This window comes from Zosterops lateralis (assembly GCF_965231275.1).
Source record: "Zosterops lateralis genome assembly, chromosome: 20".
Classification (NCBI taxonomy): domain Eukaryota; kingdom Metazoa; phylum Chordata; class Aves; order Passeriformes; family Zosteropidae; genus Zosterops; species Zosterops lateralis.
Genome location: NC_139780.1, coordinates 9,810,014 through 9,831,923, shown reverse-complemented (window position 1 = coordinate 9,831,923; position 21,910 = coordinate 9,810,014). Strand labels below are relative to the sequence as shown.

At 52.4% G+C, this 21,910-nt stretch overlaps 2 protein-coding genes across 8 annotated transcripts in view; one reads left to right on the top strand and one right to left on the bottom strand.

Moving 5' to 3' along the window:
• Positions 1 to 299: 299 nt before the first annotated feature.
• Positions 300 to 7,669, bottom strand: MYMK (myomaker, myoblast fusion factor; the record flags this gene model as incomplete). The annotated part of the gene is made up of 5 exons (XM_083876097.1): positions 300 to 446; positions 1,468 to 1,584; positions 2,404 to 2,552; positions 5,088 to 5,202; positions 7,535 to 7,669. The coding sequence occupies 5 exons, from the start codon at positions 7,667 to 7,669 to the stop codon at positions 300 to 302; spliced, it is 663 nt and encodes a 220-aa protein (XP_083732223.1).
• Positions 7,670 to 18,187: 10,518 nt separating this feature from the next.
• The window catches only part of ADAMTSL2 (ADAMTS like 2), a 28,894-nt gene continuing 25,171 nt past the window's right edge, over positions 18,188 to 21,910 (top strand). For 4 of the 7 annotated variants that reach the window (XM_083875971.1, XM_083875970.1, XM_083875969.1 and 1 more), the window contains exons 1-4: positions 18,188 to 18,333; positions 19,182 to 19,324; positions 19,934 to 20,009; positions 20,377 to 20,479. In XM_083875971.1, the coding sequence (XP_083732097.1) occupies positions 18,223 to 18,333; positions 19,182 to 19,324; positions 19,934 to 20,009; positions 20,377 to 20,479 (433 nt within the window). In that variant the 5' untranslated portion in view covers positions 18,188 to 18,222. Of the gene's footprint in view, positions 18,334 to 19,181; positions 19,325 to 19,933; positions 20,010 to 20,376; positions 20,480 to 21,910 lie in introns of those variants that run through there. The other 3 variants (XM_083875972.1, XM_083875973.1, XM_083875974.1) reach the window with 3 other exon arrangements.

Below are 21,910 nucleotides of genomic sequence, written 5' to 3'. Positions count from 1 at the left end.
GGAGAATTTGGGTATGTACCAAACTGGAAGTGCAAGCTTTGCTAGGGCTGATGGTGGAAAGGTGAATCACAGGGCGGTTTGGAAAGGACCTTAAAGCCTGTCTTGTTTCAATCCCCCTGCCATGGGCAGGGACACCTTCCACTAGACCAGGTTACTCAGAAAACTTCCCAGGGGAGAAAATCCCAGAGCGGCACAGTGCTGGTGGGAAAAGATGCCACCAGAGGAAAACCCAGCAGGCAGGGGGATTTTCCTTTTGTCTGCAGCCCTCCATCACCCAGGAACACAAGTGCTCGGGGGGCTCAGACGCAGCAGCAGAGTGTGGAGCAGTCCAGCCTGGCGGGGGTCCCGGCGCTCCCAGCCTTCTTGTTCTCCTTGGGCAGCAGCAGCACGAAGGCCATGGCCAAAGCACAGTGGTAGAAGCTGTGCACGTAGGTGTAATCCCATTCCTGCAGGCAGGGAGAGCCCAGTGAGAAGTGGGAGCAGCAGGGCAGGGAGAGCGCGAGGTGCACAACGTTAAACTTCTACAAGTAGCCAAAAGGAAGGGGATAAAAAAGATTCCTGAACCTTCTGCCTCCCTTTGCTGTCAGAGAAGAAAGGATTTCCAGTGAAAAAAAACCCCCAAAAACCTAAAGCAAAGTGGATTTAACACGTTCTAATTTGCACATTTCCCAATTCTTGAATGAAGTGTTTCATTACCCCGCAAAGGACGTGGCGGCGAGGCCAGGGCACGCGGGGAGGCGGCTTCTGCTAAGTGACATTTTTATGTTCTGCTAGAATTTGCAATTACCAAATGCTTTGAAAAATAACCCTTGGGGATGCCTGTGAGGTTGTATCTCGCAGCTCCCAAAGCACAGAGTAGCCATAACGGCGGGGCTGAGCACAGGCACAGCCGGCAGCTGTGTCGGGGGGTTATCGCCTGCCCGGCAGGACACACAGACCGTTTGGAGCAGGACAGGGGGACTGGCCAGCAAGCAGGAGCAGAAGGATATAAACACAGCATCAAGTGCCCCTGGGAGTCACTGAGAGTCTTTTCTTTGGCGTGAGCCAGCTCTGGATCCGGCCATGCCTGGGTTGGATCCAGTCCCTGCTGCGTCGCTGTGAGGTGTCCTTAAGTCACCCATGCCCAGTTTCCAAAAAACCCTGCTTGCACTTGACAAAGCCATTCTGAGGACCACGTGTGCCTGAGGAAAGCACATCCCGTGTCCTTGTCACTCATTGAAGGGGGAAAAAGGAGACAGAGCATCACCCTCTGTGCCACTTGCTGTCACACATGCCCCAAATGGATCAGGGGGTGGCTACCAGCAAGGAGGGAGCCTTGTCCTTGCTGCCAGACCCCAGCATCCCAACTCTGAGGTGGGTTTTGTGCAAGGCTGGATGCAGCCCAGTGGTGTGAATGGGGATGTCCCTCTCTTGGTGATGTCCTTTACACCTCGTGGAGTCAGGGAGGGTGAGTGTGCACACAGGTACCTCAAAGAAGAACCTCAGCATCAGTGCCAGCGCCCCAAAACAGAAGCCAGGACCGATCTGTTGGGTGTAGACACTCTTGTCAGGATAGAGCCCTTTCTTCTCCTTCATCTTCTGCAGCTGGGAGGAAGGAGAGAGCACACCATGTGTATTCACCTGGATTTAGCTGGCTGCTCCACTCTCATTCCTCATAATAATACTGGGGTTTTTTAATATTCAGCCCCCAAACCAGCTCAGGGAGTGTGTGTCCTCACAAACCCAGTCTGTGGGGGAGCAGATCCCAGCACAGCACCTGCAGACTGGAGGATACAGGGTGCTCCTGTGCCTTGGTCCCCTCCTTGCCCATCCCCTCCCCATGGTGGCCACTTGCTTTTAGCCACTGGCTTAGTGACAGTTTGTAATTGGGACTTGCACCACTGTATTTCCATTATGTTTGGCATCATTTTTCTGCAATTTTTATCCCATCACTCCTTCCCCACTCCTGCGGTGGCTTCCCTACCTCACTCCCAGCTGGGTCCACAGCACGTGCTGTGAGTGGGGCACAGACTGCAGCATTGTGCCCGACTGTCCCAGCTGGATTTAGGCAGACTGCAGACAGATTCCTCCCCACTTTATCACCGTGGTTTTATCCACATCTCCCCTGGATCTGGGGCAGTTTACCAGATCCCTCTGCCTCTGAGTAGCTGTAAAAACTCCATAAATATGTTCCTCCTGATTAGAAATGCAGGGACAGGAGATGTGGTAGATTGCTCAGACCAATTGAATCTGGCATTTATCACAAAGGCTGCTGTCTGCCTTCTGCTCAGGTTAAAGGAGAAATCACTGTGAGATTGAGAGCTGGATCTTGAGGAGGGACTCACTGGCACAGGCTGGACCTCCCCATGCAGGGTTCAGCCCTTTCCCCCCCAGGAGCACCCCCTAGTGCCCTGCCCCACGTACCCATTTGACAGTGATCACCAGCACGGCCGTCCCGATGGGGCCCGAGTAGACGCCATAGCCACAGCGGTCGTGGTAGATCCTCACGGCGATGGTGAGGACCCCAAACATGATGAAGGTTGATCTCTTGGGCTCATCAAACTCTGCCAGGGCTGAGGGACCGAGCACAGGGAGCATCAGCTCACAGCCTCTCCCGCCTTTTTTCAGCTGCTCCCCTAAAGCCTTCCGGGGTCTGCCCCACCTGCCCTGGGGTTGCATCCATGTCTGGTTTGCCCTTCTCATGTCATGCTGCTGGGGAAACTGAGGCATATGGGGCAAAGCAAACCATCCTGAGGTATCTGGGTGGTGGATCCAGGAGCTGATTATTGGGATTTTGTTTCAGTGTTGCATGGGGAAGCTTAAAGGAGATTCCCTAAGCAGAAGAGCTGTAGCTGCCCCATCCCTGGAAGTGTCCAGGGCCAGGTTGGATGAGGTTTGGATAAACCTGGGATAGTGGAAGGTGTTCCTGCCCATGGCAGGGGGTAGAACAAGATGGTCTTTAAAATCCCTTCCCACTTTAAACCACTCTATGATTCTATGATTTCCCTTTTCTTTGACCCAGAATTCAGAGGCAATCATAAACACCCTCATGCCCTGCGAGCCCACAATCAGCTCTTGGGTTCCTCCTGCATCTCCAGCCTTCCCAAACCTGCCAGCTCACTCTGCCACAGGCTCCATCACCCCAAATGCAGTGGGACTCCCCCGCTGGTGCCATGGGGTCCCGGCTGCCCGGCCGCCCCGGCACCTGCCCGGGGTTTGCAAGCTGGAAGTCGCCAGCATGAATAAATTATTAGAGGCTTTTGTTTAGCACAGAATGGGGTAATAACTGATAAAAGTTATGGATCCCAGTGGGCTCCATGCTTTTCCAGCTTGCACAGCTGTGTTATGGCTGTCCTGGATTTGCATTCCGGGAAGTTTGCCCGAGGGTCTGCGTCCGCACATGTGCGCTCCGGCTTTACAAGCCACAGTGAGAGGCTTCCCTGGGCTTCAGTCACCACACCTTCCATGTCCTTGGATCGTGCTTTTATAGGGAGTTTGGCTAAGGGATAATGTCCGCATGTTAATCTCTGTTGTTTCCCAGTGGGTCAATATTTTAAACCTTGGAGTCCAGGATTTGTTGTTTTTTTTTTTTTTTTGTGAAGTTTTTGAACACGGTAATGAAGCAATCAAGTAGAATTTTGCTGCAAGGAGCCAAAGTGTCTGGATCAGCTCTGACCTACCCTGACACTGCTGTTATCCACTGAAAATGCCCTTTGGAAATGATCTGCCTTGTTGCCTTTTCTAGCTGAACAGAGAAAGTACTGAGGTGCCCTGAGCAGTGGGTGAGACCCCCTTGGGACTCACATTTTGATGGGACAGAGCCATTTCTAAGGGTAATATTTTCCCCACACATTTTTCCCTTGAAAATTTATCCTATTGCATGCCCTGGAAGGGGGTGCTCCTGCATCCCCACGGGATGAATCTGCCCAGCTGAGGGGTGTTACCCTTGGGCTCTGAGGCTGCAGGAATCCCATCCCTGCTCAAGCTCCTGCACCATCCCTGGAGCCCTGAGGGGCAGAGGGGAAAGTCCTGTGGGCATTTTGGGGCTCTGCATTGGAGTGCTGACCCCAGCTCATCGTGGGGGGAAATGGGAACTCTGTCTGAAGTGGGCGCTGGTTAGAAATAGTCCAAATTTTCCAGCAAAACCTTTGCCATAGGAACATCTCTCCCCTGATCCTGCCCTCTTGTCCTGCCATCAACACTCACATTCTTCCAAAAATCATGGTGACGAAATGGGAAAATGATAGGCTTCAACTTTTTGTCTTCCTCTTTTTTTTTTTTTTTTTTTTTTTTTTTTTTTTTTTTTTTTTTTTTTTTTTCCCATTTGTATTATATTTTGTTTTGGTGGCAAATAAGGAACAAAATGAGGGGAAAAAAAGTGAAGCAAATGTGGGGAAAGGAAAACTGAATAACAGGGCAAGGGGTGGGATTTATAGTAAAAGGAAGTGAAATAAATGTCTGCTTTTTCTAAGCAGATCTAATATTCCCATCACCCCAGCCCAGGCTTTTGATATACCAGGAAGTTATATTTGTTTTGACTAAAACACTCTGATTCTCATGCTGCCAAGGGAAGTGGGAGATTCTGCATTTCTTAATGCCCCTAAGTGAGGCAAAACAAGCTGATGAGCCTGGTATGGGGAAAAGGAGGAGAAATGGGAAATTCCCTGGTATATGAGGTTTCAGACTCAGTCATCTCATAGTCTTGTCCTGCCTTGAACTGCAGCACAAGTGTGTTATTGTCATTTGAAGCAGGGGACATGTGTGACAGCTGGTGCAGGCAGAGGAACACCCAACCAACACCACCAGCAGATGCCACAGCTCTTCACCTCCAGGAGCAAAACGTCCCCAGCCACCACTCAGGACAGTTCCATGTCTGGACCCCACTAATTACAGTGACTTTCCAAGGTGTTAATGATACAAAACTGGATTAATCCACGGTGCAGACTGACTTCCACAAAGGACAATTTCAGTGGCAGCGCAGGTGGAGTTCAGAGCGAACAGCATTTCTGGGGACTGTCCCCACTGACTGTCTCATCAGCCATCCTGATAAATTCAGCCCTTCCTGCCAGTGCTGGAGCTTTCAGGAGCCCCAGCAGAGAAGTTCTTACCCATCAGGGACACCCAGATGGACAGGGCTGTTCCGTAGATGCTGAAGTACTCCAGGATGTCGTAGCGCATAAAGCACAGCACTGATAACCCAGGGCCATCACAAACGTGGTAAAACTATTCAAAAACAAAATAATTATTAGAAAACTGGCTTCTTACCCACATACCAGTAAGGTAAAGGCTCTTATCAACTGGTTTGAAACAGTGTAGCTGCTGAGAGGATGGCCAGCCAGGCCAGAACAGTGTCAGCTACACCAGGATCACTGATATGCGGTAATGAATATATCTGAGTGATAATGTCATCGTTCCCAGTTGCAAATTGCCCAAGACAGCATTCTTCTCTCTTAGCACAAACTGAGACAGGCTTTAATTTGCCTCTTGGCCAGAATTTGCAATCTGATGACCAAGCTGCTTTGAGCAGGGCGCTGGGGGACGGCCTCTCCAGCAGAAGGAGGACTCTGGGGTTGTGGTTTTAATTGCGAAAGATTCTTGTAAAACAATTCAGAATGAGTGTCCTGATGAAATGTGTATGGATGCCAGGTCACTGTCCAGGCTAAGCAAGGTTTATATGGCCAGACTCTGAATACTGGGGAATTCACTCATTAGTGCATTCCCTTAAAAAACCACCAGTTCCTGCCTATTAGCTCATTGATTAGGTTATTTGCAAAAACCCCCATTGTCATGCAACATAAACGCAGACCACGCCAAGAGACATTTTTCCAGTGCGATCAGAGGAATGCTCCCAGTGTTTGCCTGGCCCTCTCCTTTCCCTGCCAACCCTCAGCCCGGCAGGTTCTGCAGTGGCAGCACCAGAGAACTCCTCTGTTCCTAAAGAAGTCCCTGCTCCGCTTGGCAGGGCGCCCTTGGAACGCCGCTCGCTGTCACGGCCTGCTGGGGATGCTGATATAATTTACAGTGGGAATTGCTGCGAGCCCTCTGGCTGGCTGCAGCTTCTAGAAAAGATTGCACCACGGCTGTAATTCTTTTCCCTGCTTGAGATTGGGCTCGGGGAGTCTGGAGCTGGGGGCAAGAAAGGGTGGAAGGCAGAGCGTGTTCCTGGCACTCGTCTGCCACGGCCATGTGCTTTCACTGCTCTGCTCAGTCTGAGGGAGGAGGAGTGGGATGCTACAAAAAATGCAACAGCAGCAGCTGCTGCCCTTCCAACCCCCTCCCCACCACTCTGGCAGCTGCCTCTCCTCCTATCCCTTCTTTCCCTTCCCCACTCAGGGATATTTTGCTTCTTCAATCTCTTTGGAGAGGACCTGTTCCCCCTCCCATCGGAACACGGGCCAATTTTCCTACTGACTTCTCAGGGGGGAGGAGCAGACACAAACCCAGTGCAAAATGAAATTGTGGATGTCTGGCTTCCCTGGGGAGCTGGGGCAGGGGGCTCAGGGATATTTTCGTATTAATTGGTCCTGTCATTTTTATAGAACTGGCAGAATTTCTCCCTGTGCATTGTGCTTAATCAGCTCAAATGGTCAAGGATGTTCTGTGGATCCTTTATAGGGGACCAACCTGATTCTGAGCCCTGTGGAAGAGTTTTCACACTGAGGAGATCCTTTATCTACTCCCTGCTTCAGTTTCTCTCTATGAGGAATGTGCCAACCCTCATGAGACGCCTTGAGATGGATGGGGATTAGTGGGAAAGGCAACATCAGCTGGGCTCTTGAACTGTTTCCCTCATATTCTTTAGCAGATCATTGAAATGTAATCAAACATGAGATTTTTTCCAGTGGGAATGCTTCTTTGGGTGCTCAGCTGGTGTCTGTATGGAGTCACTTAGCCGAGATACAAAGCCCAGGGCAGGTCACTGCTGGGAGCAGGAATAGGAATATTTTATATATGTACAGACATTTCTTCACTCGTTATTTCCACACAAAGGAAGGCCAGGGAATCACAGCCTGGTAAAACACACATTTCAACCCACAAAGGGTTAATAATTATTTTTCCTAATAGCTCAGCAGCGTGTTTTAGTCTCTCCTTTCCCAGTGCAGAAACTCCCCTGACTCCAGCATTGCTCCCATCCCCAGCTGGCAATTGCAAAATCAATAATTCGACTACTATGTGCTTTTGGCTAAAATGACAGAGGCAGAGCAAGAGATTCTGGAGGCAATTTAAAGCCCAAATTCAGCGTGGCCACTTAGCAGCTGTAAAACAAAGAGAAAAGCCAGCTCCAAAGCATTGCAAATCAGTCAAGGCTCTTTGCACCCAGACCTTCTCCCTAATCTCAGCCATAAAACACCATTAAATCTCTGTAAGGCCGTGCTGTAGGACATCCTAAACTGGAGAATCAGCTGCTCAGCACCACACACGGTGGGAAATAATTGAAAAAGGATATTTTAGGGGTTGTGCTGGCTGCTCTTGGGCGAACCAGCTTCTCACTGGTTCCAGGGGGCATTTGGGAGCATAAAACATGCAGGGGGAGGGGAAATTGGGAACTTCTTACCGCCACAAAGAACATGGTGAAGAAGTAAACCATGGCCTCCATGTGGAAACGCCGCTTGGCCGCGATGCTGATGGTGGGGAGGAAGACCAAGGAGCTGAGGGTGGGCAGGAGGAGCTTGGCCACCAGAGAACCCATGGGTGCCTCGTGGGCCGGCGGCTCCCTGGGACAGACAGGGTGTGTGTGAGCCGGGCAGGAATGGTGGAGAAAGCAGCCGTGGGGAGGGTGCTTTAAAATTTAAATGCCCTGCGAGGCAGGAGGGCTGCGGGCAGGGAGGGAACAGCTGCTACAGCCGCCTCCGCTCCCGGCTCGTCCCGAATTCTTCACACAGCCGGTGGCTCCGGGCAGCAGATGCTCCGTGCCCCCCAAAATCGTCCCGGGTGTTTGTAAAGGAGTGAAAGGGAACGTTGTCCTTGCGTGCCTTGTGCTGGGTGTTGGGTTTGGTGGGTGAGGCTTCTGTGTTTGCTCACTCCTCATGGGGATATCCCACCCCTGTATCCCGCTGCTCCCATGTCGAGCCTGGGGAGACTGCCTAGAGCAGTCCAGCAGGGAAAATCCACCTTCTTTAGCCACAAAGTGGAGGGGCAGGCACTGATCTGTCCTGTCTGGTGGCCAGGGAGAGGACCTGGCACTGTCCTGTGCAGGGTCGGGAGCTGAACTCGATGACCCCTGTGGATCCCTTGCATTATCTCATCATTCTCTGCCCTGCACTTTCACGAAGGAAGAACTGGTATGTGGCAGGCACCGGGGTTTTTTAAAGCTTTGGGATGTATCTTACAACCTTTGTGCACTTGAGAAATACACCCTAAGCTCCAAACCTGCCTCTTATTTCCCCACGAGGGCACACGAGGAGTTGGTGCAGGTGTGACGGAGCACCCAGAGCCTGCTGCCGGTGCCTACGTGCCCTCCGTGGGCTTCAGCGCTCTTAAATTTCCCAGCCGTGCCCTCAGCTTTTTTTTCTTTTTTTTTTTTGCAGCCTGGCCACCTCCAGGAGCTCTGTCTGAAATTCAGGAGCCGAGCGTCTCCGGGCTGGAGGAATTTGAGCGGATTGTCGTGCGGCGCAGAAAAGCTGGAGGAAAAGGAAACCAAAAGCCAAGCGGCGCTTGGGCTGCTAATCCACTCAGTGGTTCTCTCTTTTATTATGACTTTTTATTATATCGCTGCTGCTCCCCCCCTGCGTTAATATCTTTTCCTTGGAGCCTCGCAGGGATTCTCGGCATCCTTTCGGCACAGCTGCTCCCGGGACACGGGGAGCAGGAATGCTGCGCTTGAGCAAAGCGCCTTTGCGGCTGCGGCTTTGGGGAGGAGGGAGGGAGGGTGGGAGCTCTGATAGGAGCCACCATTTCTGGGGCTGATAGCACGGACGGGGTCTGGAGGAAAGACAGGCATGCACGGATTGAAAAAAAAAAAAAAAAAAAAAAAAAAAAAGGCTCTTTAAACCACTCCAGTAGGCTGGAAAGAGCTCTGGAGGGGGAGTGACGGTGTGTATGTGCAGGGAATGGCACAGAGAATTGAACACTGACTCTGCACCGGGAGCCTTCCCCAGGGCACGGCTCAGATGAGCCGGGTAGGGCTCCCGTTTTTAGCTGATACTGCAGGAACCATTCACATTCCCTGGCTGGCTGCAGGCGGCATCCCTCCGCGGGATGCTGCCCACACCACATCTCCAGCCGCCCTCCCGCCTGGGCAGGCTATAAACTTACCACAAAACTCTGCAAAACTCAATCTTGACCAATAAATATTGAAAAACTCTCGAGTCCCTATTTACTGTGAAAATGAATCCCTCCAAGCCAGCTCATAAATACCCTGATGCTCCCCAGGTGTCCAGCCCTGAGCTGAAAGCAGAGCTCCAGCACATCCCAAAGTACCCTGCTCCTTTTTTTTGGGCCATATCCTCAGATGAATCCATTACTCTGTGTTCATGATCTGCTCAGACCAAGGACGGTGTCATGGGACACAGCAGGGCTTGTCCTCGGGCCAGGGGGGGGGCGGGGGGTTTGAGCAGATTTGGGGTTAAGAGGTTGCACAAACCACTCTGGATTCCTGGCTATGAAAACATCATCTGCCCTGCTTTTGCAAATCAGTCAAATCTGCCAGCTTTTGCAAGTCTGCTGCTTTTGTGGCCGTGAGAGGGATGTCAGAGAGCTGAAAGCACAGCTCAAAACCTGCTGCTGAGGGCAAACCTCCATGTCTGGGTGCAAAGCAGCCCCCACACCTCTTGTGAGGACACAGGGATGTGCACGGGTGGTGGCTGTGCACAAGGCAAACGGCATCAGGTGAAAAATATCCTCAGGCAGTTGTTAAATACATCCCACTCACCCCCAGCCTTTGCCCAAAATCCAGCTGGTGCCCACAGGAAAGGAAACCCCATTGGCTGCTGGATGCAGCAAGTGCCAGCCATGGCAGGAGCTCCCCAAGCAGGGAAGTGTTGGAGCTCTCAGGAGCAAGAAAACATTCCACAGGTTGCTGGGGTTTTTATTCTAGGGTGGTTTTTTTTTTTTTTTTTTTTTTTTCTCTCCCAGCTGCACACCCTGGGCTGGCGGTTGGGTTGCAGCCAGTGCTGTAGGCATGGGGGGAAAGAAAAAAAACACCTCCCATCGGGTTGTTGCACACGTGTTTCAGCTATTATTGAAAAAGAGCCCCCAAAATAAATGGGGAGGAGAGGGGCAGGCAGGTGGTGAGCTCCTGGCAGGGGCTGCTGCTGCTTAAAAGGTCTTTGTTCAGGCTGCGAACACTGCGGTGCAGACGTGGGTTGGGCAAACCTTCCCGGGAAGGAACCCAAAAAAACAAAGGGCCAGGACTTCGTTTCTTTCTTTCCTAAACAGGTAGGAAATGGAGAAGGAGCAAATTTTAGCTCCTGCATTTAAGTGCTCCTGGAAAGGGAATTTTTCAATCCGCATTCCACAGGGCTAATTTGGTGTGGATCGGTGTGCACGCAGGAACGGTGATACATATGGCTGAAAAGTGGCTCCCAGATGCCAAACCCAGGTTCTGGTATGCTGTCCTGGATCCTTCCAGGGTAACATTAACCATGGCTTTCTGCAAGCACTTCTACCGTTTCAACTCAGATGCTGCTCAGTGAAGGAAAGAGACACAGAGAGTTTTGTTTTATTTTTAATATGAGGGTGATGGTTTGAAAGTGGTGTGTGTTGGAACAGGGGATGAGAGGGCTGTGCCAGCTGAGAGTATTGAGAGTATTTTCTCCTTAGGATAAGTATGGGATGATCTTTCATCTGCCTGTGGTGTAGACTGGGTTAGAATTGAAACCTGCTCTGTTGAGTGTCACCAGTCACTGCCAGATTGGAAATACTGGTGATAATGACCCAAAAAACAAAGAGTGAAGTTGCAGTTCTACCTGGGGTTGCAGTTTGAAGGACTGTGATGCTACACAATGTCTTTTACCACTCCCATTACTTCAGAGTTTAATTCTTCATCCCCACAACCCTTCAGCTTGTGCACTCTGATGGTGAGAACCTGGATGGTGGCCTGGTCTCAGCAGGTTGATGTGGCAGAGCCCTGAGGAGCCCTGAGCAATCTGGCCAGCATGGCACCATCCATTTTGTGAGGATTTCCTGTCTTTATTTTTCAGGGATCCTGGTGTGGAAGCACCTGGTGTGGAGTGGAGCAGCCCAGGGCACTCCTGCCTGGCTGGAGAAGGGAAGGGAGCAGCGCCTGGATCAAACACCTCTCCCCAGCCACTGCTGTCTCTGATCAGGGCTGGAGGTGACATCCTGATGTGGAGAAAGCTTTCTGGGCAGCTGGAGCCCAGACACAGGCCCTGGCAGCAGGGAAAGGAGCCCCATAAAGGCAGAGCCACCAGCTGTGCCTGAGCCCTTGCTCAGCTGCTGTTGCAGCTCCAGCTCTGATCACCTGGGCCCAGCCCTGCCAAAGCACCTGCATCCTTCTCATTTTAGTAGTGGAATAAATTGCCACTTAAAATACCCATTCTCCCTAAGGCCTGGCCCCATTTGAGGCAGCTTTAGCTGAATACTTACCTTAAAAATAAAATAAAAAAATCCCCCTTCCTGTCTCCCTGTTGAATAAACCTATTATGCATATTGCTCACAGGTATTCCTGATGATGTTTTCCTTAGGGTTTTTTCACTCTTCCCTTTCCTTTCAGCCCATGACAAGCATGTCACCATTAATGATAAGGACATCTGATTTCCTGTCACTTCAGTTTTCTGTTGCTCCTCCCTTTGGGGTGTCCTGGGGTGGCCCCCCCACTGCCAAATTCATGGAGGCAGTGCAGAAGTTTATTGCTCATTTCATGGTGTTTAATGGGGTTTTTTTTTACAGTCATAACTTCTGGAGCCCAGTAACTACGTTGAGGGTCTCAGCTCTCATCCCGTTGGTCAAAAAAAAAGTAATTTTCTGCAGAGAAATGCTTGAAGCTGTGATTCTTCAAGGCTCAAAATCCAAAAAGGGAATGAAACCAGTCTTAGGGTTTTTGGGGAGTCTGACTCATGGATTTTGAATGCCTGTGGTTGGCAGGGCTGCATAGCTGATGGCCCTCAGCGCAATACTGCTCAACTTCCATGTCAGACTCATTCCATTCAAAGAAAAGCCTTTGTACTTTTTTTCCCCCCTTCAATCTTTGAATAGCTAAAATTTTGAATCCAGCCTGACTTGCCTGGAAGCTCCTCCAGGTTCTTGCAGGAAGGTGTAACCTTTGGGGACAGGTAAAATGGAAGTCTGCACAGAAAAAAGAGGCTCTCAAAGCCATTGAAACTCCACAGCCATGACCATACCTGGGGCCACTGCTGTCACTTGTGGCTTTCAGACTGCCCAGAGACATTTTTTCACAGGAATCTGATGGTGAGAGCAGCTCAGCAGCTTTGGCTGGTTTAGTTTGACTCAACATTTTGCAAAAATCTCCCTGGATGAAAACCTCACGCCAACGTGACATAAATCAGCCCCGTCCCCAGTGCGTGGGGACATGCAGGGATGAGCTTGCCCAACACTGTGCCGCAGGTCACTCTGCAAGGCACCAGCTCCAAAGGACTCTTCTGCCTCCAAAGAATACTCCTCCCTCCAAAGAATATTCCTTTTGGTTTCCTCTTTGCTTGTTTTAGTTACCCAGTGGTGGGCCACAGCTGCAGCTCTTGGCTGCCAGGGGCTTTTTGGGGGGCTTTGATCCCCTTGGTGAAGTTCTGGTCGTGCATGGACCTCACACACTCCGTGGACAGCTTTAATCTGCCCATGCCACACCAGTCTGGCCTGGAAATTACTGCAGAAGTGTCAAACAAATGCATCACTTCTGCAGTCAGGATGAAAAAGGAAGAAAACCAATCAGTTGTCTCATTCCTGAGGGAAGACAGAGTTGCTGGCGGGGGGGGGGGGGGTCCTGGGCCAACAGACTCCTGACCATGCTCATACTCCTGGACCTGGGCAGGGATTTTGGGGGGCCTGGCTACAGCAGAGCCATCCTATCTGCTGTGCCAATGCAAGGGCTGAGCCACAAAAGGGCTGATTTGACTGTGAATGTGCTGCTGGAACTCTATGTCCATGGCTCTGGCTCACTAAGAGCCATGTGGTACAGAGCTCATGGAGAACTTGTTCCAGGGATGAGCTTGTGGCTCAGCAGTGCTGGGTGTCAGCTCCAGCAGCTCCCAGAGCTGGGGCTTGGGTCAGGATGGAAGAGTGTCCTGCCATGGGAAGCACAGGGAGGTCAGTGTGTCCTGCCTGGATCAGAGCTGGCTGTCACTCCCTGCTCCAGGCCGAGGATGGAGCTCCCTCTGCCACAGAGAAACTGCCCCAGCACAGGGATCCCCAGCCCTCCCTTGGTCCTGATCCTGCAGAACCCTGAGTTCCTCTGCTCAGCTGAGCATCCCTGGCTCCTGCCAGCAGCACCAGTGCCCAGCCCAGCGTTTTGTTGAACTCCTCTCAGCCAAGGAAACTCCTTTCCTCCACAGGCACTTCTCTGGCCAAACCAGCAGCCAGTCTCCCCCGACTGCAGAAGGTTATTTTGGAGTGTCTGTCGCTGGTGGTTTTTTTTTTTTTTTTCACTCTGAGTTCTGCACGGCACCGGTTTGGGATGGAAAAGCCTGGCAGCTGCCTGGGGCAGGGCTGCTCTGTGTCCCTCGGGGTGGCTGTCGGGACAAGCCTCCACCGTGTCCTGGGGCAGTGTCAGGGGGTGAATGCCCAGCACAGGGATGGCGGGGCTGCCTCTCCCAAGTGCAGCATGCAGGGGGAGCAGAGCTGAAGCAGGGACTCTCATCCAAATCCTAAATTTCCCTGGGAAAGTCCAACACGAGCCCTTAGCGACCGTCCCGGGTGGGAAAGCCTCTCGCTGTCCATGCAGGTGCATCTTGTCTCAATTTACTGCGAGCCCAAAAGCAGTAAATAACATCTGCAAACCATTTCTAACGCTCCTGCCAAAAACTGGGAGATAAAACCCGCTGTTGTCTGAGCCCGGCCAGCCGTGATTAATGCGGTACCTGCCGGCAGAGGCACCCACGGCCCCGGGGCTTTGGGGACAGCGCTGTCCCTGGGGGTTTTGGGGTGGCAGGAGTTGGAGCTGCGGGGTTTGGCTGATGCTCTCGGGGCCGGTTCTGCTCCTGTCGAGGCGATGGCATCGCTCCTACTGATTTCACGGGGCCGGGCCGGGGCTGCGTAAGGCGCGCTGCCGGGGCCAGGGATAACTGTGATTTATGGCAGCAATCAGTTGCCACTAGGAGCTGGTTAGGAATTTTCCGATGAAACGGGGATTGCGTCAGAAACCGCTGAGTCATCTCAACTGTTTTAAAAAAAAGAAAAAAAAAGAAAAAAAAAAAAAAAAGAAAAAGGTATATTTAAAAAAAATCTTTTGGCTTTGATGAACTTTTGGTGAAGCACAGACCGAATGTGTCTCGCCTGCTGCCGGCTCCCCCAGCCTTCGCCTCGGGATCAGCAATCCCACCCTCTGGCATTCCTCCTCCAGCCCAGGGCATCCCTGCAGCAGGACGGGGGGCGAGGTCACCCAGGGCTGGGATCCCCCGGGGCTGGGGCATGCCGGGGCTCACAGGGACTCAGGCTGCTCTGGCGTTTTCAATGTGAAATAATTCGATGCTTTTAAAACTTCTCGTGTTCAGACTTTTCCCTCCTGGTTGTTCCAAAACGGAAAGGGTTTTCTCCTGCATGTCTCGGGCTGGGATATTTTGAAATGCAGGAGTTGGGTGAACTCAAGTGCTAAATTTTCCCAGTGTCCTGGTCACAGCCAACCGATGGAAAATTGAAAGTTGCAAATCAACCTGGCTGGGTAAATTAGAACAGGCTGGCAGACATTTAGCCAAACAGAAAAGGAGACTTCATTTCCCATGTAAATTTTTTGGGACGGATTCTCTGTCACACAGACATCCCAGAGAGGACTGGGTCCAAATTACCAATGCCGTGGTTTCTGCAGGGAACTGGGAGCTGTGCAGGAAACTGTGCCCCACGGTGAGGGGACAGTCTCCTCAGGGCCCTGCAGGTGGGTGCTGCTGGCCCGTGGCAAATGGTGACAGGGCTCAATATTGACATTGAAGTCCAGGAGCAGGCGGTGGGACAACCTGCAGTGATGGCCTGGAGTGCAGAGCACTGCCCTGGGCAGGGAGAGAAGGAGGAAAGGCTGAAGTATGTCTGCTGGGATGTAGGAATTGTTCAGGTGGGCTGCTCAGAGCTGCTGGGATGTGCTGAGGAATGCACAGGAATGGGTGTCACCACATTTGACACGCACAGACCTCAGAGCAGAGACAGCTGTGTCATATATCAAATGCAGGTTGCACACACTGTAGCTGTGGCCTTGTTCCCCCACAAGCTTTTCTTCCAGACACATAAACACAGATCAGGCAGGACCTGTGCATGGCTGTCACTGAGCCAGGGCGTTTGTCCCCATCCAAAATGGCTCTTGTCCTGCCCCAAACCAATTTTCTGACCTCATTTTCTGCGTAGCAGAAAAGTGTTTCAGGCAGCAAGAGTGGCACTGAGCTTTACCAAATGGCACCAAAAGCACAGGACCTTGAGGATTTGGTTCATTTTTCAGCAACAAGTGAAATTAAAAGCTTGGCAGACCGTATCCAGCCATTTCCCCGGCCATCCCAGAGGCAGGATGTGCCTGCACAATGCCCGTGGAAGGACCAGGAGGTTTTTTTGATGACCTGCGATGATGGGGTGGGTGGAGGGGTAGGGGCAGCAGGTACCGTTCTGCCGCCCGAGGAGGGGAGGGCAGCATCCTCCCGGGGAGGGGGGAAAGAGGAGCATCCTCCCGGGGGAGAAAGAGGAGCATCCTCCGGAGGGTGCCCGAGGAGGGGGAAAAGAGGAGCATCCTCCCGGGGAGTGCGCGTGGGGGGGGTGAAGAGGAGCATCCTCGGGAGGGTCCCCGGTGCCAGGGAGCGCACACCGTCCCGGGGGTTCCCGGGGGGCCCCGGCATTGCGCGACCGGCGGTAACGCATGCGTGCGGTGCGGGCTCCCCCCGCCTGTGCCCCCCCGGTCTCGCCTCAGGAAACCGGCTGGCGGCCGCGGCCCGCGCCGGGGGAGGCGAGGGGTTAACCGGGGTGGGGGCATCCCGGGCCGAGAGGTGTGAATTCCGCCCGCTCTCCCCCCTGCCTCCCCCCCCGCCGCCGCTATAAGAGCGGCCGGCGCGGGCTGGGGGGAGCCACTGCGGCGGCTCCTCCTCGCTGGAAGCCCCGGCGCTTTTGGCTGCCCTTTGAAGTCGGGAGAGGGAGAAGGAGGGAGGGAGCGTCTGGGGCCGCCGCTGCTCCGCTCCGCGCCGCCGCCGCCGCTCCCGCCCGGCCCCGGAGCATCGTCCTGCCCGGCCCCGCCGCCGCCGCCAGGTACGGCCCGTCCCGTGCTGTCCCATCCTGTCCCGTCCTGTCCTGCCCGTCCCATCCCGGCCCCGCAGGGGTCGCGCCCCACTGGACCCTTCCCCACTACCCGCTCGGTGGAATTGGAGCCTCGCATCCCTTCCCTGCATCCCTTCCCCGCATCCCAGCTCTGTATCCCAGATCCGCATCCCAGCCCCGCATCCCAGCTCTGTATCCCAGCCCTGCATCCCAGCCCCTCATCCCAGCCCCGCATCCCAGCTCTGTATCCCAGCCCCGCATCCCAGCTCTGTATCCCAGATCCGCATCCCAGCTCTGTATCCCAGCTCTGTATCCCAGCCCTGCATCCCAGCCCCTCATCCCAGCCCCGCATCCCAGCTCTGTATCCCAGATCCGCATCCCAGCTCTGTATCCCAGATCCGCATCCCTGCCCCGCATCCCTGCCCCGCATCCCTGCCCCGCATCCCAGCCCCGCATCCCAGCCCCTCATCCCAGCTCTGTATCCCAGCCCCTCATCCCAGCCCCTCATCCCAGCCCCGCATCCCAGCCCCTCATCCCAGCTCTGTATCCCAGATTCGCATCCCAGCCCCGCATGGCCCCGTGCGGGGCTAGCCCCGGTACCGACTCCGCGATGCTGCTCGGCCACATCCCTCCCCCCCGCCTCTTTCTTAATTTTCCCTTCATTTAACCAGGCAGCCCCGAGCGCCTGTAGGATAAACTCGGAGCGCGCTCTGGTATTGGCTTCGAGTCAGGAGTGTCTGGGAGCTTTAATGAGAACCAAGTGTAAGGCAAGGCTCAGCCACCTGTCCGCGGGATCCCCGGCCAAGCGCTCCGGGCTCCCATTAATCAATGGATGTGCCTCTTGGAAAGGCTCTTTAGCATGCTGCACCTCTCCCCCAGGGCGATTGCAGAGCGGATTTGGGGACCTGGAAGCCCTCGGGTAATTTTTCTAAGCCAGACAGCAAAGCGGGGCTGGTGTTGCCGGCAATCCTGCGATTTCAAAACCTTTGCAAGGAGAAGAAAAAAAAAAAAAGTAGCAAAGAAGCTCTTTAACTTGCAGGTCTGCAGTCCTGCCCTCTCTCCCCAAGAGCATCACCTCTCCCACCCCCCTGCTTCCCAAAGATACTGTCTAGCTGCTTTTCAAGGGAAATTAGCTTAGGGGAGGATATTTTTTTCCCTTTCTTTTTCCTGACAGACATGAACTGCTTTGATTGCTTGGAAGCATGATTTCCTGAAACCTGCTCCTTTCTGGCTCTTGCAGGGAGGTTCACAATAAAACGTATTGTGGTTTTGAGCTGGGTTTTATTTAAGAAAATGCCATTCTGGGTTATTCTCTTTCATGAGGCAGATGGAGAAAGAGATGAAAGGCTGACACTTGGGAAACTTCATTTCTGCTCTTTAATTGTGGGTCGTGTCTTTTCTGTAAGAACAGGCGTCTTCCCTGGGAACCGAGGGGAACTGGAGTGGAATAAATGAAAAAAAAAAGGATGAATAATGGCTGTTAATTGCATTTTTTTGTTTTTGAAGACTTTCATCTCATTCTTCCAGGAGCAGTCCTGTAAATGGGGATATTTAAATGCACTGCTTTTATAGATCCAGGAGCACTTGTGGCTACACACTTTGGTGTGAGCCAGGCTCTGTTCCAAGGCAGGCTTGGAGCAGTGTCAGGTGCAGCCACTGGAAACCAGTGCAAAGTTGTGGTTTGACAGATAAAAACCGAGCTGGGAAGGGAACCTGCACCATGTTAATGCTTCTATTAATCAAGTAAAACTTCAGGCTCGAGTCCCTGCAGTTGCTGGTGGTTGGTGTCACTGAGCTGAGCAGAAGAGCTGTGGAACCCAGGCAAAGCTGCTGCTGGTCGTGGGCCTGGGTGGGAATTGTGCTCTGAGCAGTGTTTGGTTGCTTTCTAGGATGAAGATATCCAAGTGGAGGTGGAGCAGCATCTCCAGCAGTGCTCAGTTGCAACTGAAAGGGACCCTGGCTCTTCTTCTTGTGGGCAACGTTGTCTTTGTGATAGCTCAGGTAAGGGTATCATGTTTTGGGGGGGTCTCTGGGCTTTAAAATGCTCTGGCTTCTGGGATGGGAACCCCCTGGGCCTGCAGAGCTGCTCTGTGCATGCACCAGGCCTCCAAAAATTGTGAGGACTTCTGACTTGCCTTCACTCTTTAGTCTGGGTTTAACCTAAGTTGTACCTTCCATGGCTAAGAGCATCCACAGAGCATTTCAAGGACCCTGAAGGGCCATGCCCTGCTCTTGGGTGAGCATCACTCCTTGCTCCCTGCAGTCGCCGGAGCTTTCATTTACTTTTCCACACAATCTTTGCAGTTCCTTTGCCCTCTAATGCACAGTCACAATGGGGGGTGGGAGGTAGGGGTGTCAGGGACCCCTCTGAAGTGACAAACCTGTGCTTGCAAAGAGGGCACACAGGCTACTCCACCCTGCTGACACCCACTGAGCTGCTCTCCTGCTGCAGAGGGGTTTTGCAAGGGCTTGTTGAAGCTTCAAGTGGAGCTTTCAGCTGCAGCTGGCTCTGCAGCTCCCTGAATTCTCTGTGGAGCAAGAGTCAGAGAGCACCAACTCTCGGAGAGTTTAGGGTTGTTTGGAAGCTCGGTTTCGCCAACTGAGCAAAACAATGAGAGTTTCCTTTCCTGAGGAATCCCAAATATTGCCACTTCATTCCAATTTTGTAATGAAAACACAATTGCAAGAATGCAGGGATGGAAACCTCAGGCTTGACCTCAGCTGGAGAAGGCAATGCCTGGGTCGAGCGGGGCAGGCTGGGAGAGGAGGGGTGTCCTCAGTGTCCCCACATGAGCTCTGAGATTTGGATGTGTCTCTTCTTTCATTTTCCTCCTCTGTGCTCCAAGCAGGACCTGACACAGACGTCCAACAGCCTGGAGGAGGGCTCAGATGTCACTGCTTACTGGTGGGGAGAGTGGACCAAGTGGACAGCATGCACCAGGACCTGTGGGGGAGGTGTCAAATCCCAGGAGAGGCACTGCCTGAGGCAGAGGTACAGCACCCATGGGCTGCCCAGGGGGTCCTCCATGGTCTGAGGAGGTTTGGCTGACCCAAAAGGTCACCTCTCAGAGAGAAGCACTGGTGGAAATGTGTCTGGCACTGGTGGAATTGTCTCTGACAAACCCTGCTTCAGCAGGAGGTTATTCCTGAGCTTTGGGCATCCCAGCCAGCAGCAGCAGCTGAGGGATTCCTGTGCTGGCCCTGCAGTTTGTCCAGCAAGGGTTGGAGCAGAGGGGCAGCAGGCACAGACTGAGGCTGTTCTCAAGGCTTTGAGGCACAGCAGTGAGGACCTCCTGGGGCAGGGCTGGTTGGGGACCCACTGATTCCATCTGCTTTGTGCCTGGCTCTGCCCTCCCTGGGCAGTGTGGTTGACAAAATCCACTTTGTAAACCTTGTCCCCAGGCCCTCATCTCCCGATACCTCCTGGGATAGTTGATGATTCAGGTGACAAAGCCACAGAGACCTTTGCTACCAGCTCCAGGGAGACTAACAAATCTCTGTGTGGACACTGACCTTACAGAGGCAGAGAGTAGATATATTTAAACAAGGGAAAATGATTTCTGCCCCCCAACTAACCACCATTTCTTGTTTCTTTATTCAGAAGGAAGTCAGTGAGTGGGCTGGCTAATAAAACTTGCACTGGAACATCCAAAAGATACCAGCTCTGCAAAGTCCAAGTAAGGATATCCTTTGTCTCATTGGGAACACTCAGTGTGGGAAGCCATGTATGGCATTCCTGGGCGCCTTGGAGAGGGGACACCATTTGTCCCTTAGCTTTCACCCCCTCCAAGTTCCCTTCTTTGATTCTCATCACCAGTGTCTGGGATTTGGGAATTTTGCCATAAAAACCAGAGAGTGGCTCTGGCAACAATTCCCAGGGACTTCCTGCAGTGGTGGGGGGAGGAGGAGGAGGAGGATAAGGAGAAGGAGGATGTGGCCCTTGCTGGGGAAGGTGATGGAAACACTCCTTGCAGCTGGTGGTGATGTGCCAGAAACCTTTCCCGCACTTTGTTTCCCTCAGGATGTTAATGTATCCCATTCTAGGAGTGCCCTGTGAATGGAAGGAGCTTTCGAGAGGAGCAGTGCTCATCATTTAACTCCCATGTGTACAATGGCAGAACGTATCAATGGAAACCTTTATATCCTGGTAACAAGACATTCTTTGTGTGTTTCATAATGCTCAGCCAAATATTTTGATAGTTATGATGCTACAGCCCGCAGGAAGGCTCCTCCTCTGCTGTTTTAAAGTGGTTTTTCGGGAGGCACAATCAGCTGTCTCTCAAGTTCAAAGGCTTGTTTGGTAGCTGCAGGGTAGCTTGAAAATTAAATAACAACATGAATTTGTGTCTGTAGCCTGTGTTGGTCGCAGCTCCTGGGGTCCAGAGGCTGCAGGAGGATGTGGGAGCAAGGGGTGATGGGCTGTGCTGGCAGGGACAGTCGTGCTCACCCAGACAAGTGTCCTCAGAGCCAGGGCCACTGCTGGCTGTGCTGTTTTCAGTGATTTTTGGTCTGTGTGCTCTGTCAAATGTCAGCGAGATGCAGCCAGTCACTTTGGTCATCTGGGGTGAGCAGGAACTGCAGAAACAACTTGGGATTCAGAAACTGAGATTTTATTGAACTTCTAGGCACTGAACTCCCATCAAAATCAAGCATTAAACAAGCCATGGATGAGCTTTAGTGCTACTGGGAAGCCAGGACTCTTGTCCTGAGCTCAGGTTCTTCAAATTCACATTTGGGTGCCTAAAAATAGAGATGGGATCTACTGTAACTTTGTTTTAAGGGTCTCTGTACATACCCAAACCCAATTATCTTCATCAAATCAGTTTCCCTGTGTACCAAGCCCCTGGCCCTCCAGCCTTGGCAGGGTCAGCGAGGTAGAGTTTAGCCCATGAGCTATTTCTCCTTGGTGGCTTTTGTCCCTTGAAGGTGACAATTTCCTTAAACACATTTGCTGCTCAAGCTGACTCACCAGAGACCTTGCAGGAATTGTTTTGTGTTTAAGCAGGCGTTCCTGGGGGATTTGCAGCAGAATATTTTGACACTGATGCTGCCTTGCTTGGGTGTGCAGGCCACTGGGGCTCTGATTGCTCAGGAGTTGGTGGAGACAAACAGTTGGCATCGGGGTTCCGATGCAAATACGAGTTTGTCATCTGCTTGCTGTGGATATTATAAAATGTGGGATTAATCTTCTGGTGGGTGCTGCCAGGCAGCTGTTGTCTGCAGAAAGCAAAGGGTGAATTAAGTCCATCTTGGGTGAATATTTATGGAAAAGTTACAGATTATAAAAAGCTCTGAGTTGCTATGGTTTTGCACATAGTCTTACATGTGTATTTCCAACAATATATCTGTGAGTTTAACTCAGGTATGATGTGTTGCTATGTGAACATGCATGTTTTTGTGTAATGTCCTTGCACAAAGCAGTGCTGCTGCCTCAGTGCCTGCCCTGGGCTGCTGCTGGTGATGCCCTTGGCATCCCTGGGGCACCTTTTCCTGCCAGAGGCTGTGCAGAGACTGTCACACTGTCCAAGTGCCATCTCCTGTCTATCCTGAGACACAAGAGATGGCAACTGCTGAACTC